The 15,332-nt window shown below is 44.6% G+C and overlaps 1 protein-coding gene across 1 annotated transcript in view; it reads left to right on the top strand.

Moving 5' to 3' along the window:
* The window catches only part of Trpm (transient receptor potential cation channel, subfamily M), a 66,302-nt gene that overhangs the window by 25,641 nt on the left and 25,329 nt on the right, over positions 1-15,332 (top strand). The window contains exon 6 of the mRNA XM_084592150.1: positions 14,880-15,046. Coding sequence (XP_084448276.1) covers positions 14,880-15,046 — 167 coding nt within the window. The remainder of the gene's footprint in view (positions 1-14,879; positions 15,047-15,332) is intronic.

The raw sequence follows: 15,332 nt of genomic DNA, 5'->3' as shown, positions 1-15,332 counted from the left end.
CATTCCATGCATGCACACAATAAAAGTTTGGTGACACATAGACGACAACCTGTCCTGGATGAAGCGCGTCTCGATTCTAAGAAAACAAAAATCTTGACTGCTTTAAAATCATTTTAAAAAATCTATTCCTGGAGAATCGTAGGGTCTATCTCGGTGGTTTTTATTTCACCTGTACCAGGCGCTGGTGGTCGGTTATCTCGGATACACTGCGGCAGTTCTTTCGGGATAAGATTGCTTGTTCTGCGTACACTCGAAAAAGCTCAGCTCATGTTTTAAGAGTGGGCTTGAGAATTCCCTGCAAGGTTTCCACACGGGGAGCATTTCATGAGGCCCGTGCCTGGGCATCTCGCATTTATTTACAACCCAAAAAACTGAGGTTAAATTGCGGGACACCTGACCTGGCATCACTATTACTCCCTGACTAACACAGTAGTGCGCGTCCGCACGCATCCTACTCTAAAGCTGCCAGGATGCAGCGCAGTGTGATGTATATAAACTACGTGCCACACCACATATCAGAGATGCTGTTATAGTTAATTCCAAAACCCAACATACGTGTAACGCGTTCCTGGAATACGACAGAAATAATTCATTGCGACAGTTAGGCCAGAGCAATCGGTACTACCATACATCTCATCTACGCACAGTGACCCAGTGAATATTTCGTAGATGTATCAGTGACAGACACCTATTTAGAAGCAGCCGTTATAGTGTCTGAAAGTGCATTCAGCTACGGCTTTAGACCCATACATGAAACATCTTCCATGGCAACTGAATCGGCAGGTATACGTGAGGCCATCCACTACAAGGGGCAGCAGAACTCAAATCAGTGGAATAAATTCCGCAACAAAGACGAGCATTGTATATCATAAAAGGTCGTACTTGATAACAAGCACATAAGAACAACTTTTTGGGCAAAATATACTTGGGCTAGCTGAGGCGTTCCCCCGCGGCCACACCGTCAATCTTCAGCGGATACCTAGTCATTGTGGTATAGCGAGAAAGGAAAGAGCTGATGAAGAAGCTAAGTTGGTTCCGTGAAGGTTTCTCATGCTCATCGAGCTTCCCTCACGTTCCTGGCAAGAACGCTGCAACTTTATTTGCTAATTCAATGTAGGCTGCCATGCATCGGTACCGGAACGATATTAACCATCAGCAGGACTGCGTCTCTGGTTCACGATTTTAGCTACCATCTTTGCAACGTGACGTTAGAGAACTCTGTTCCATCGGTCACGGCTTGAAAGCTACCTAAACAAAATCGCAGTTAAAGATAGTTCGAACTGCTTTAACTGCAACATCCAGAGACAATTATTTATATTGTTTACAAGTAACGACACTGCATTTATGTGATGACGGTTTTGGAAATCACTCTTAGTAAGTTGGAAAATCACCCTCTCTTTTCGGAAACTACCCTATGCGCCAGGCAGGGCATCGCTGATGGTTTTTGTGTTAAAAAGGCTCCTTTAAAAGTGCATATGTGATTCAAGTCTGTCACGCTTACTTGGGCTGCGCTGTGTATGTGTGTCTCCTTCAGGACATGTTTCCGCGTACTTTGAGTTTTCCCGGATCAGTGCGTGCATACGCGTTTGTTCCGGCCTATGAAAGTGTGCAGAGCTCCTCTCTAGAGCTGTACGTGGTGAACATGTGCAAAACAGGCATGTGTAGAAAGCATGTGCTGCATGTGCTACACGTTGACTTTACGCGAGACGAGTGTCACCCAGTGTAAGCGCGGTCTCCGCTATATCCCAGACCCCCGCTATATCCCGGTCCACTCCAATAAATTGATCGCACTGAGACATTATCTCTCTCCATTCGCGCCTTAACTTTAATTTTACGTCCCTTTTCACTTTTCCTGAGAGTTAAGTAGCAGGACAGGATGACCTTATCATCAGCCGATTTTTGCACTTTCTTTATTACTTTTTTGTTGTATGCATTTGACATATGGGATCGAAGAAAGCTTTTCACCTGGGGAGCGTATTACTTGTCAGCAGTGCGATATATTTCAGCTCATTTTTGGGAAGGCGCTGAATTCTGTGTAGTAGAGGGGTGTTATTTCTTCTAGCTAGTAAAATGCAAAATGGGGGGGGGGGGGGGGGCAATTTCATTAAGAATAAAAGACGTTGGGTAATAACAGCGTCGCGTTAGGTGCAACACTTTTACCTGGCTTAAGTTATTTTTATTTTGCAATGAGTATTTCGGAGTCTCGATCACCTCTTCGTGGTTGCTCTTCCGCTGCAACTGTGATTTCTCCTTCGCGTACTTCAGTGTGCCCCGGAATGAAAGCAGCGACACGACCATGCGCAACAAACCCGTTGAATTATTGAACAGCGTCTTCTTCTTCTTTATCATCATCATAACAATGTTTTGTTGTTAACACCTGAAAAATGCTTCACCCCATGATGTCGCCGTCCGCAATCTCGCACTTTTCAAATGGATATTAGTTTTGGTTGTTATGCGGACATGGCGGCGGACGACAATCTGAACCCGGTATTGGTATTGGCTACCTCCTCCCCGTGTGAAAAAGCAGTTTACTGGTACTTCCAAAGGAATGGAAAGGACAGCATCCGCAAGCGATGGTGAGTGTGCAACGAGCGAGCGGCAGAAATCCTGAAAGTAACATCGTGATTGCTGTATACGTCCACTGGTAAGAGCTCCCGCAATAAATAGTAAATCTCTTGCTGCTCGCCTGTAAAGCGTGCAGCACTGTAGATACACTATTTTTGCGGAGAAGCTAAGTCATTGCGGCGCAGGATTGTGGCACTGGAAATATTCATTTCACTCCATTTATTTCGACTCATGTACAACAAAATGGAACTGGACATGATAAAAGCTTCTTGGTCGTTGCTTCAATGACTTCTGGTCTCATTTCCATTGTGACGGGTTTAGGGATACAGTGAGAGGGTAATTATTTGAACATTATATAATGTAAGCCGGAAATAGAAAGTCTATAAGAAGAAAACAAGTGGGAGAGGAATATGTCTCCCAACGAGAAATAACTAACGCGTATTTATAGTAGCACTATCAATAAATATTGAATCATAGTATGCTAAAAAATATACTCCCTTAGCCCGGTCATGCATTTGAAATGTGGCTTTGTTTTCTCTAGAATGCGAGGAATGTCGCAGCTACATACAGTGCAATGGCGTGAATGTTCTAGTTTTATACAAAAAGCTTGACGAAGTAGAAACAGGGCATATAGGCGTGACCTTCAGCATAGTTTTATTAGTGAAGCAGACTAAGTGGCGCAAGTAAGCTGACCTCAAAACTATCACGCAAAACTACTGCCTATTATGAATTTATTACCCCCGCCAGGGTGGCGCAGTGGTTACGACGCTCGACTACTGTTCCCAAGGACGCGGGATCGAATCCCGGCCTCGGCGGCCGCTTTTCGGTGGAGGCGAAAAGCAAGGCGTCCGTGTGCTGTGCGATGTCAGTGCACGTTAAAGAATCTCAGGTGGTCGAAATTTCCGGAGTCCTCCACTACGGCGTCTCTCATAGCCTGAGTTGCTTTGGGACGTTAAACCCCACAAACCAACCAACCAATTTATTACCAGGTCTTCAGTCAAGAGCATGAAGATAAAAAAAGCTTCAATTTAGTCAAATGTGACGGTTTGGCTGCGAATGTAGGCATCCACATTTGCGTGCGCAATGCTGCTTCGCTCTCTACCAGCTATTTTCATTAAAGAATAACTAAGAAGCACCGCAATCCCAATTCGGTTCCTGCGCTGGCAATAAAATCCGATAGGCGTCAAGCATCGTCGCATTCAGCCATTGTGAGTCGTACTAAAAACGAAATGCTTTTACGATCTAAAGCTGCATGAGTTCCGGCTCCTTGGATGATCGCGAACCGGAACTGCGAGCCGCGGGAACAGTGCTCATGGGGTGGGAAGTTTAGAGAACACACATTGTGTGTTCAAGCAAAACAGCACTGCAAGAGCACTGCAAGATCACTGCAAGAGCACTGCAAGAGCACGTAAAGAGCACTGGAGATGCTGTAGAGCAAGAACAAAAACTCTTGTGATGGGCCCTTTGCGCTTGTAAGTCAGGAAGGAGTGCCGAGAAAGATATATGGCAATGATAAGTATACCGCGTCCCTTGTACATGCTTTGACGGCGGTGCGAATGCTTGAATTTGTTTGTTATCACGCTTTTCTTGGCTTCGCTTAGTATGAGTTTATTATTTGTTCGAAAAAAGTAGGTAAAACCGCATATTTTCTTCTTGCGCCATGTGCTGCCAATACTTTTACGGGGGATAAATGTCGGAGGGGCAGTCGGCTTAGTGCTCGCAATTCCGATATACAGTCAGCGGGTCAGATATGTCCGATAGTTAAAGTTTTTGCTATGTACGAAAGATATACCGTAGTGTACTGGCTAATGGCGCTAGCAGGCAACTGGTGGCTAACATGGCCGAGTACAGATGCTTCAAGACTTGAACGGAACTATTAATATCAGAAAGTTGGGATTAGCGGCCATATTAAGCTCCTTATATAAGGTGGGAAAGTGGAATAAAAATCAGCATTTCGGTGCCCCTGGATGCCAAGTACAGCCTTTGTCAATAGTTTAGAGCTCAGGAGGACTGCCAAGTACAGCCTTTGTCAACAGTTTAGAGCTCAGGAGGACTGCCAAGTACAGTCTTTGTCAATAGTTTAGAGCTCAGGAGGACTGCCAAGTACAGCCTTTGTCAATAGTTTAGAGCTCAGGAGGACTGCCAAGTACAGCCTTTGTCAATAGTTTAGAGCTCAGGAGGACTGCCAAGTACAGTCTTTGTCAATAGTTTAGAGCTCAGGAGGACTGCCAAGTACAGCCTTTGTCAATAGTTTAGAGCTCAGGAGGACTGCCAAGTACAGCCTTTGTCAATAGTTTAGAGCTCAGGAGGACTGCCAAGTACAGCCTTTGTCAATAGTTTAGAGCTCAGGAGGACTGCCAAGTACAGCCTTTGTCAATAGTTTAGAGCTCAGGAGGACTGCCAAGTACAGTCTTTGTCAATAGTTTAGAGCTCAGGAGGACTGCCAAGTACAGTCTTTGTCAATAGTTTAGAGCTCAGGAGGACTGCCAAGTACAGTCTTTGTCAATAGTTTAGAGCTCAGGAGGACTGCTTCTAAGCAGCGTAATGGCGCTTCTTAGCTTTTGTGGAAGGTCCTCCCGCTGATATGAGTAGGACAAAACTCGTCCTACATTTCGAAGAGTGAGAACATTCTGCCACCCATATGAGCTACCCGATGGGGCTCACAAGGAGACTACCTGGGCTCGAAACGATTGACAGACATTATATCTAAGCGGACGAGGAGCCTCGGTCGCTGCATGCCCTAGACGGTGGAGCTTAAGCGGCCCCTACAGGTTTCGTTTTCAACATCCCTTTCTTTTTCTTTCGCAGGGGGGGGGGGATGTGCGTGTTTTAGTTTTTATGCCTTCACTGGGGGAGGGGGAATGCGGGGGTTGCACACCACCTGGCTTTTACGACCACAGCAGAGAAATGTTTTTTTTTTTTTATCTGAAGTTTAGTTCTAGAGACTATAAACCGGGATCATACTGCATTCTGAAAATTACGGCATTCTTAATGTTTACGTCACCCTCAACGGGGAGATTTGTGTTGAGGGTGGAGACGAGGGTACTTGCCTTTTAAAATCTGTTCCTCAGAAATCGCGGACTATTTTTGACTGCGTTCCATACTGGCCGTCTTGAAACCAGCATCAGTTTTGGCTGGATATTTGGTTGGGACAGCATCATGCCCTTGGATGGCATATACAGGTAATAACCTTAAAGTAGTGCCACTGAGCGAAGCCTGATTACACAAATGATATCCTAGTGGCCCAGTATATGAGAAAAAAAAAGCAGGAAGACGCAATTTTTCATCTGTGGGCGTTGTAATAACACACATTTCCTTAGGAGATAAAAATTTCCAAGTATTTCCATAGGAGTATTCTCTCAGGAGCGCCATTATCACCCTACCGCTGATAACTCTTCCCCGTTAACGCTAATATCGAAAGATACAAAAATGTTTGACAAAATATGTAATGAGTGCATTTAAAGACAATAGGTCAGTTATATAAAAGCATTTGAAAATTTCTGGCATCGTTTTTGTACACTTGATATACCCACAGCGAGGTAAGACTCCAAACTATATCATAACCACCACCACCACCACCACCACCACCACCACCACCACCACCACCACCACCACCACCACCACCACCACCACCACCACCACCACCACCACCACCACCACCACCACCACCACCACCACCACCACCACCACCACCACCACCACCACCACCACCACCACCATCATCATCATCATCAGTATCAGCATCACCAGCTGATTTATACCCACTGCAGGGCGATGGCTTTTCCAATATTCCTCCAATTAACCCGGTCCTGTGCTAGCTCCTGTGTTGTGCAAACTCTATACTGTATGTAAAAAAAACTACTGCACTACGAATAAAATGAAACCCTGGCTAGACTAGAGCTGTACTTCTGATCCATTCGTAGAACTTGGTATTCACTCATTAAACTATAAAAAAAGCAGCCAAGCAAGATAGATAGATGGATTTATTGAAAGGAAAAGGCAGAGAGGTTGGCCCGAATAATTCAAATCTGGCCTGCTACTCTGCACTGGGGAAGGGGAAGGAGAGAAGAAAGAAGGTCATGATGGGTGACGATGTGGGAGAAGGCATATGAAATATATATACAGACACAGCAGCTTGCTTTACAAACGTGAATCAAGTCCGCTGGCGCTCAAATAACGGCAAAGAGCGCGCACTGCCTGGACGCCCTTCCCCTTGTCCTGCCAAGCGCCCAGCAGCAGTTCCTCCGACAGAGGCCTCTTGTCTAAACGCTTCAAGGAAGCAGCTAGCACATTTCTTTCGTTCGCATACTCTGGGCAGCCAAGCAATGTCCGCATATTCGTTTACTTCCTCTTTGTAGGGCACTCGATTTCGTTGCCGTTGGCTGCAACGACTCGACACTGACAGCACTCGTTCTCTGCATATAGCCCTGGAGCGAGCGGTAAAAGCAAGAGGGCTGTGACGTTGTCAATGTTTTTTGTTTTAGATTATACTTTTTGAAAGCTGCTGCGCGTGGCACCCACCGTGAAGCGTTTCCCAACATCCCTAGCATGCCGGGGCTTACTTGTCGATGCCTGTGACGGGTTCCAATTAAACGCCGTCGCTTGCTCTGCCGAGGCACTCGGCCCACGTGCACCGGAGACGTGACCCAGGAAACGAGCCGTGGCCCGCATCGATAGGGCCCCGAATAAAAACGTCTTCGACCCTTCATCGGCGTGTCATCCCGCCGCCTTATAACATTTGTGAATAAAAAAGTACAAGTTGAAAAAGAAAAAAGGATGAGGAAACGTGAAATAAAAGGAAAATAACCGGTTAAAGGATTGCGAGAAAAAACGAAGCGATGCCGGTGAGGTTTCATTGATTTTACAGGAGACAGAATTCTCAATTTAACACATTTAATAAAAGGGTAAGGATCAGCACGCTCGTATTCCTGTTGAAAAAACCCTAGAGCGGTAAAAAAATCAGCTAGCACAAGTGACACGCAAACAAAAAGAAAACAAAAAAAGGAATAAACCCGCATTTCGACCTTCATGTGAATTAAACTATCGTTTCAGTAATGCAAAACGAATATCTATGACTAGTAATCTGTCAAATGGTTTGCCACGCTAATTTGCCTAGATATGTGGTGAACGAGATAAGGTGATAACAAAAAGTTCTCTTCTAAATGATTTTTTTTTCTATTCTTGGGCTGCTCACGTTTAACGTGCATTTTTAAACTAGATTTGGATAAGAGAAAAGGGAATAAAGAATAGATTTTTATGCTGCTGTAAAGATTACAAGTTTTTTTAAGCACGAATAACGCTTTTATTTTATTTGTTATGCCATGCAACCGAAATTCCACTATAGTATCACCAATAGTGATAACGTCTCACCACTTCAGTTCAGTTCAGTCGTTCAGTCGTGTCCGACTCTTCGTGACCTTATTGACCATGTCACGCCACGCTTTCTGGTCTCTCACTATCTTCCTAACATCACATAACTTCATCTGCAGTGTCTCGAGAATGCCATCTAACCATCGCGTTCGCTGCCAACCCCTTCTCCGGCGACCCTCAACCTTTCCCAACATCAAATCTTTCTCCAGCGACTCCTCTCTTCTCATCAGATGACCAAAGTAGCTGAGCTTTAACTTTAGAATTTGACCCTCCAATGAGCAGTCAGGGTTTATGGTCGACAATATCGACTGATTTGATCTTCTGGCAGTCCAAGGAACTCTCAAGAGTCTTCGCCAGCACCACAATTCAAACGCGTCAATTCTTCGGCGGTCAGCCTTTTTAACAGTCCAACTCCATACATCACAACTGGAAAGACCATAGCACGAGTTACACGGATCTTGGTTGGCAGACTAATGTCTCTGCTCTTTACTAGGCGGTCAAGGCTAACCATTGCTCTCCTTCCCAGAAGCGGGCGTCTCCTAATTTCATGGCTGCAGTCTCCTTCCGAGGTAATCTTGGAGCCCAAGAACAGAAAATCTGTCACAGCTTCCACTTCTTGTCCATTGATGCTCCAGGACTTGATAGGGCAAGACGTCATGATCTTTGTCTTTTTAATGTTCAGTTTAAGCCCAAACTTCTCACTCTCTTCTTGTACGCGCATCAGAAGTCCCTTGAGTTCCACTTCACTTTCTGCCATTAAAGTGGTATCATCCGCATATCTAAGCTTGTTGATACGTTTTCCAGCAATCTTCACTCCAGCTGAAGACTCGTCCAGACCGGCCTTCCTCATGATGCACTCTGCATGTAGGTTAAATAGGCAGGGCGACAGTATGCAGCCTTGCCTCACTCCTTTCTCAATCGGAAACCAATCAGTAAGACCATGCCCAGTTCTGACTGTGGCCTCTTGTCCTTCATACAGGTTCCTGAGGAGACAGATGAGGTGAATTGAAACTCCCATCTCTTGGAGAGCTTGCCACAATCTGCTGTGATCTACGCAGTCAAACGCTTTCGCATAATCAATAAAGCAAAAGTAGATGGGTTTCTGGAACTCTCTTGCTTTTTCCATGATACAGCGAAGGTTGGAAATTTGGTCTCTAGTTCCTCTGCCCTTGCGAAACCCAGCTTGCACGTCCGGAAGCTCCCGATCCACATACTGGTGCAGCCTTCCTTGGAGGATTTTCAACATCACCTTGCTAGCATGTGAAATAAGCGCGATCGTGCGGTAGTTGGAACAATCTTTGGCACTGCCTTTCTTTGGAATGGGGATGTCAACTGACCTCCTCCAATCCTGTGGCCACTGCAGGGTTGTCCAAATCTTCTGACATAATGTATGCAGAATGTTAACAGCGTCATGGTTGAGGTTTTGAAGCAACTCAGCTGGAATGCCATCAATTCCGCTAGCTTTGTTCTTAGCAAGGCTGGCTAAGGCCCATTCAACTTCACTCTTCAGGATGCCCGGCTCGAGATCAGTAATCACAACCGTCTTATGTTGGGTTTGCACATTCGGATCCTTCTTGTACAGTTCTTCTGTGTATTCCTGCCACCTCTTCTTTATATCTGAGGCTTCAGTGAGGTCCTTGCCTCGTTTGTCCTTTATCACGCCCAGCTTAGCACAGAAGCTTCCATTGATATCTTTGATTGTCTTATACAGAGCTCTTGTGTTCCTTAATTGGCTGTTGTCCTGAACTGCTTGGCACTGTATGTTCAGGAAGGTATTCTTATCTCTCCTTGCTATTTTCTGAAAATCCGCATTGAGAACCTTGTATCTTTCTCTTTCCCCCATAACGTTTGCCATCCTCCTTTCCTCAGCTATTTGCAAAGCCTCTTCAGATAACCAGTTTGCTTTCTTGCATTTCTTTTGCTTTGGAACTACCTTAGTAGCAACTTCTTGTATTATATCACGAACATCAGTCCACATCTCTTCGGGCTCTCTGTCTTCTAGATCTAATTCTTGAAATCGATTCCTCACTTCCACAGCATATTCTAATGGAATTTGATCCAGATCACACCTGAGAGGCCTTCTAGTTTTCTGCGTTTTCCTCAATCGAAGCTTAATTTTGGCAACAAGAAGCTGATGATAGGTGCCACAATCGGCCCCAGGCCTTGTTTTTACTGCTTGTATAATAGCGCTTCTCCATCTCTGCCGGCAAAGAAGATAATCGATCTGATTCCTGTACAGACCGTCCGGTGAAGTCCATGTGTACAGACCCCTCTTGTGCTGTTGAAAATGAGTATTCGCTATGGTCAGGTTGTTTTCTTGACAAAACTCTACTAGCCTCTGCCCAGCTTCATTTGGCTCACCAAGACCGAACTTGCCTATAATTGCGGATATTTCTTCACTCCCGACCTTAGCATCACATCATCAGACGTCGTTTTTCTCCTATGAGAAAAACGACGTCTGATGATGGGGTGCGGTCTAAAAGACATTGTAGGTCCGCATAAAATCTCTCAACGTCAGCTTCTTCAGCAGTAGTGGTCGGTGCATAGACTTGGATAACTGTTATGTTTAAAGGGTGACCTTGGATCCGAAGTGAAATCATTCGGTCGTTTTTGGGGTTGTACCCTAGCACTGCTTTGCCCATTCTTCTGTTTACCATGAGAGCGACCCCATTCCTTGTCTTGGATTCGTGCGCACAATAAAAAACATAGTGGTCGCCGGAGTTAAATTCTCCCATTCCGGTCCACTTGAGCTCGCTGATACCCAAGATATCAATGTTCAATCTGTCCATTTCTCGCTTGACGACATCCAGTTTACCTTACGTCATAAATCTTACATTCCATGTTGCTATGTGATATATCTCCTTGCAACATCGGACTTTTCGGTCGCTTCCCGACACATCCACAACTGAGCGTCCTTTTGGTTTTAGCCCAGCCGCTTCATTCGTCCTGGAGCTACTAGGAATCGCCCTTTGTTCATCCCCAGTAACATGTGGGACGCCTTCCAACCTGGGGGGCTCATCTTCCGGCGCCATATCTTTAATGGTATTGTGACTGGCCATAGGGTTTTCTTGGCGGGAAATACTGGAGTGGGTTGCCATTACCTTCTCCAGTGAGTCACATTTTGTCAGAACTCTCTGCTGTGACCTGTCTATCTTGGGTGGTCCTACACAGCAGAGCTCACGACTTCATCGAGTTTCGTCAGCCCCTCCGCCACGACAAGGCAGTGATCCATGAAGGGGGTCACCACTTACTGAATTATAAAAATACGGGTGATATAAACGTCGCTGTTCCAGCTGCTTGTCAAAAAGTTGGCAATGCCTTAAATCATTCCTTATTTCTAGTGCTGGTCTTTGTCATTGTCAAGATAGCGCTAAAAGCCCCGTTCTCCCCAAAACCCGGCGTTGGCTTTGTCGGGGCTGTGAGGAGAAAAATCACAGGCATGGCCCTGGAAAGTGTTTGCTGGCGGCTGACACACGGGTAGGCACCAATAAGCTGTGTGGTTATGCAACGTGACGTGTCATGTTACATGGCTGACGCGGATTTCTTATTTTTTATGGGAGGGGAGGAGAATTGAACCTTCGAGGACCCCAACCTTCTGAGTCAGCCATGTTGCAGATTCATAAGCGACTGTTGCAGATTCATACGGCTTGATTAAGCGAGGCTTTTATCTATGTTCTGTTGTCCTTCACATTATATGGTCGGTAACCTACAACTGTACAATAGAGGGTATATGTGAGAAGGGAGAGGAAAATAATAAGGGATTAGTGAATAGGCAAATTGTGAAGTGCATATACGCGAACGATTACCCAAAAAGTGAACAGTGAACCGGATCCTTTAACGCTTTCACATCATGCCCTTAAAGACGGAGCTTATGAGCAAATTTTCTCGGTTCACGCGCTGGGCTGGCACAGTCGTTAGGTCGCCAGACTACTGGTACAAGGATGCGGGATCGAATCCCGGCTTCGGCGGTCGCTTTTCGCTGGAGGCGAAAAGCTATGCGCCCGTGTGCTGTGCGATGCCAGTGCACGTTAAAGAACCCCAGGTGGTCTAACTTTCCGGAGTCCTTCACTACGGCGTCTCTCATAGCCGGAGTCGCTTTGGGACGTTAAACCCCAGAAACCAAACCAAAGCAAACATTTTCTCGGTTCTTTCCGATTCTTCGCTTTTCTCGACTATTTATATCCCGGACAACTGCGCGTTGTTATTAAACTTTTCTTACAAAACTTGAATCGAAATGAGAAAATCGGCTGAATAAAGAACATACGTAAATCCTTTCGTCAAAATGTTTTTACTGCTTTCCCGATAGTTATTTCGCACTTCCCAAGGAGCGTAACTGTTTCTGTAGAGGACAACAGTCTGGCTGCTGCTGCGGTTGTGTCACTGAGCGTGTATTTACACCCTATTCTGCACGATGCGTTTGTGTAAACGAAGGACAGTTGACCTTATTAAATAAAACTTCTATTGTCACTGCAAACTGAAACACCTTTCATAAAAACAAAAACAAAGGGCCAACTGTTCGAACAACATTTGCCCTGCCATCACAGGTCTTTTTACATGCTAAACTAACTTAGCTTTTTTTTCCGAGAAGAACGATCACTTATTAAAAGCAGTCTTCTGAACTCTTGTGTGTTTTAGAATGCGTCGGTTTTGTGGGGTTTAACGTCCGAAAGCGACTCAGGCTATGAGAGACGCCATGTGTTTGAAAATGGTAAAAAAAAAAAAAAAAAAAAACTCAAGGAAAATAGCTTTACATGTACAAACTTGATTGACCGTCGAATAAAAAACTTTAGTTCAAAAGCAGTCGCAATTTTGGCAAATAGCTTTTGTAATTTGCATAAACAGGTTGTCGAATGTTTTTCTGTCAGTCTAATGTGAAAACCCGGTTATAGAAAGCATCCTTAGCCTTAGGCACGAATTGCACAATAAAGTATTCCTGGAGCCTTGTTGATTTAGGTTCGTGTTCGCTGTGCTTCATAAAACGGGCAGCTTACGCTTAAAACATCGCTCCTCAACTCAATTTACCTGATAGTGCAGACCTTCTCAGCGGAGGAAAAAAAAGTTTTCAAAGCTTGCTTTTCCTACAAGCGCCTCAATTGGCGAAAGAGCCACCGCACAGTATTCGCTTCATTCCTGGTTGATTGTGCAGAGTGTTATAGCTAATATTAGAATCTTTAATAGGCTGGCTTATCTATTTGTATGATTTGTTTCGTGCGCGCACTATGGCCTTCCACTCTCATTGCACGCGTACTGTTTCCGGTTGCTTTGCTTAACTTAGTTCGTATTTTAGTTTTGAGTGGAACACCCCATATTCCGCTTTAATATTTGTTGCTTCTCTAATAGCCAGCATCTTCGCTTTCGTAACTTCGTTTCTGCGCTTTTTTGTGGCGTTTTCCTTCATTCTACACAGCTGCTGTTGCTGTTTTTTTTTTTTCCAGCAATAATACTTTGAGGACATAGGCTTATGTAATGTTCTTCTGGTAAAGCTTCTTATAGTTCTAGGGTTGCGCGAGCACCACAATGCTTGCGCATGCATGGTTTGAAACCTACATAGTAATATATTTCATATTGATCATTAGGGACTAAGACTCTCTTAGATTTTTATTATTTGCAACAGGAAAACCAATGGTTTTAAATCAAACAATGATAAAATTTTTGTTAGCAAGTTGACCTTGCTTACACTTATGAAACTGTATCGAATTGACTCTAAGTCATAATTAGAGGAATGTGCTAGCGGTTGTTATTGCTTACGAAGTAGTACAGCATGTTGTCTTATTGTACGGACTCTATCGAGTGTGAGAAACCCGAAAGGTTGGCTCGTAAAAAGTTTGCATCCGTAGAAGTTCGATGTTGCGGATGATGGAATGCGAGCACATCTCTGGGTTACAAAGTACGACTGATAAACAAACCCTTAGACTCTAAACATTTGACAGAGGCTGTAGGTTCAACTACTGTTTGTGATATAATCTTAACAGTATTAATATAAAGAACAATGTACAGATTACCTATTTCCTTAAACATATGAATGAGTCTGGTACACATATTGGGCCGAGGAAAGACGTGCATTTAAATAAAGGTGCCCGTTCGGAAATCACGCTAAAATATTATTCCAGTGATCAATCTCACTCTATATTAACTAATCTTCCTACCTTTCTGAGGTTATTGTTGCATCGACGCTGAAAAATAAAAAGTAGAAATGAAAAAGTTTCCAACATCACTGCAGAATCTGCACTGGAGAAATGAGTAAGCCTGGGCGTTGCTAGGCTGTCAGCGAGATGTGTGAGCGGGATACTGCGAGTGACAGAAACTGGGTCTTCCCTTTCTTGTAAAGCACTTAATTGGATCTAATTAACTGCCTGTTAGCCCACGTGACCCACTTTGCCACTTGCACACAGTTTCTTGACTATCTATCTGATGGTGCGATTATTTCTCCGCTATATACCAACTATTGCTCGTTTGCAGCTCCGACAAGGTCACGCCTATGCGAAACACGCCTACATAGCCATACCATATGCTTGCGCTTTAAAAACTGAGGCAGTATTTTGAAGGGGCTTTTCGATCATTTGATGCACCTCTACGCCTGCTAAATAGCTTCAGGTAACGAGAAAGCAGGGTCTGATTCCCACTACCACACTAAGAGGGGAAGTGACCAATAATAAAAGCGAGAAAGAATAAATCCCTGAAAGAATCACTGCCAAACATACCCTATAGTTTGAGTGACTGGCCACAACATTTATACTTCTATTTTTTTAGCCAACACACATGGCTTCCTTACACGTACACATTTCACACTCCCGAAACGTTTTACGATAAAGGAGAAAACCCAACTTCATACTTTTGTTTGTAAGGAAGTCTTTACGTAAGCACAGCTGTCTATTTGCCTTCCCGCCCGTCCCTTCTAGCTCCCTTTCACTGAACATCATTCCTCCCTTTCTCCTCGTTTGCAGCGGGTCGTACAGTACTACAGCATCTCGTCGCCCAAGAGCCGCTTTGCAGTACTCAACCAGCACCACTCTTACTTCGTGCTGGCCGATAACGGCACGACGGGAAAGTATGGCGCCGAGATTGGACTCCGCAAGCGCCTCGAAAAACACATCTCGAGGCAGAGGTTCTATCACCGTACGTAACTCTTTACGACGTCCCAATGCATTCGTATCACCTTTAATGGTGGCCAGTAATAGAGTGCGCATGTTTTTGTGTGTCTGCATATGTCGCATTTATTGTAAGACGAGCGTAGGAAGCAGCTCGGCGATTTCGTCGCAAGCAATAAAAATAATTATTTGGCTAAACCATAATTCTCTGAGGCTTTGACAGGCGCCCATAGAACATACTTCAACAAGAATGCCGTATTAAACCTCATCCTTGCATGCATTATTTTGCTATTCTTCACTGTGCCGGGG

This window comes from Amblyomma maculatum, chromosome 2 (assembly GCF_055883805.1).
Source record: "Amblyomma maculatum isolate TAMU_Amacu chromosome 2, ASM5588380v1, whole genome shotgun sequence".
Taxonomy (NCBI): Eukaryota; Metazoa; Arthropoda; class Arachnida; order Ixodida; family Ixodidae; genus Amblyomma; species Amblyomma maculatum.
The sequence above is the reverse complement of the archived record's forward strand: the minus strand, read 5'-3'. Positions and strand labels throughout refer to the sequence as shown.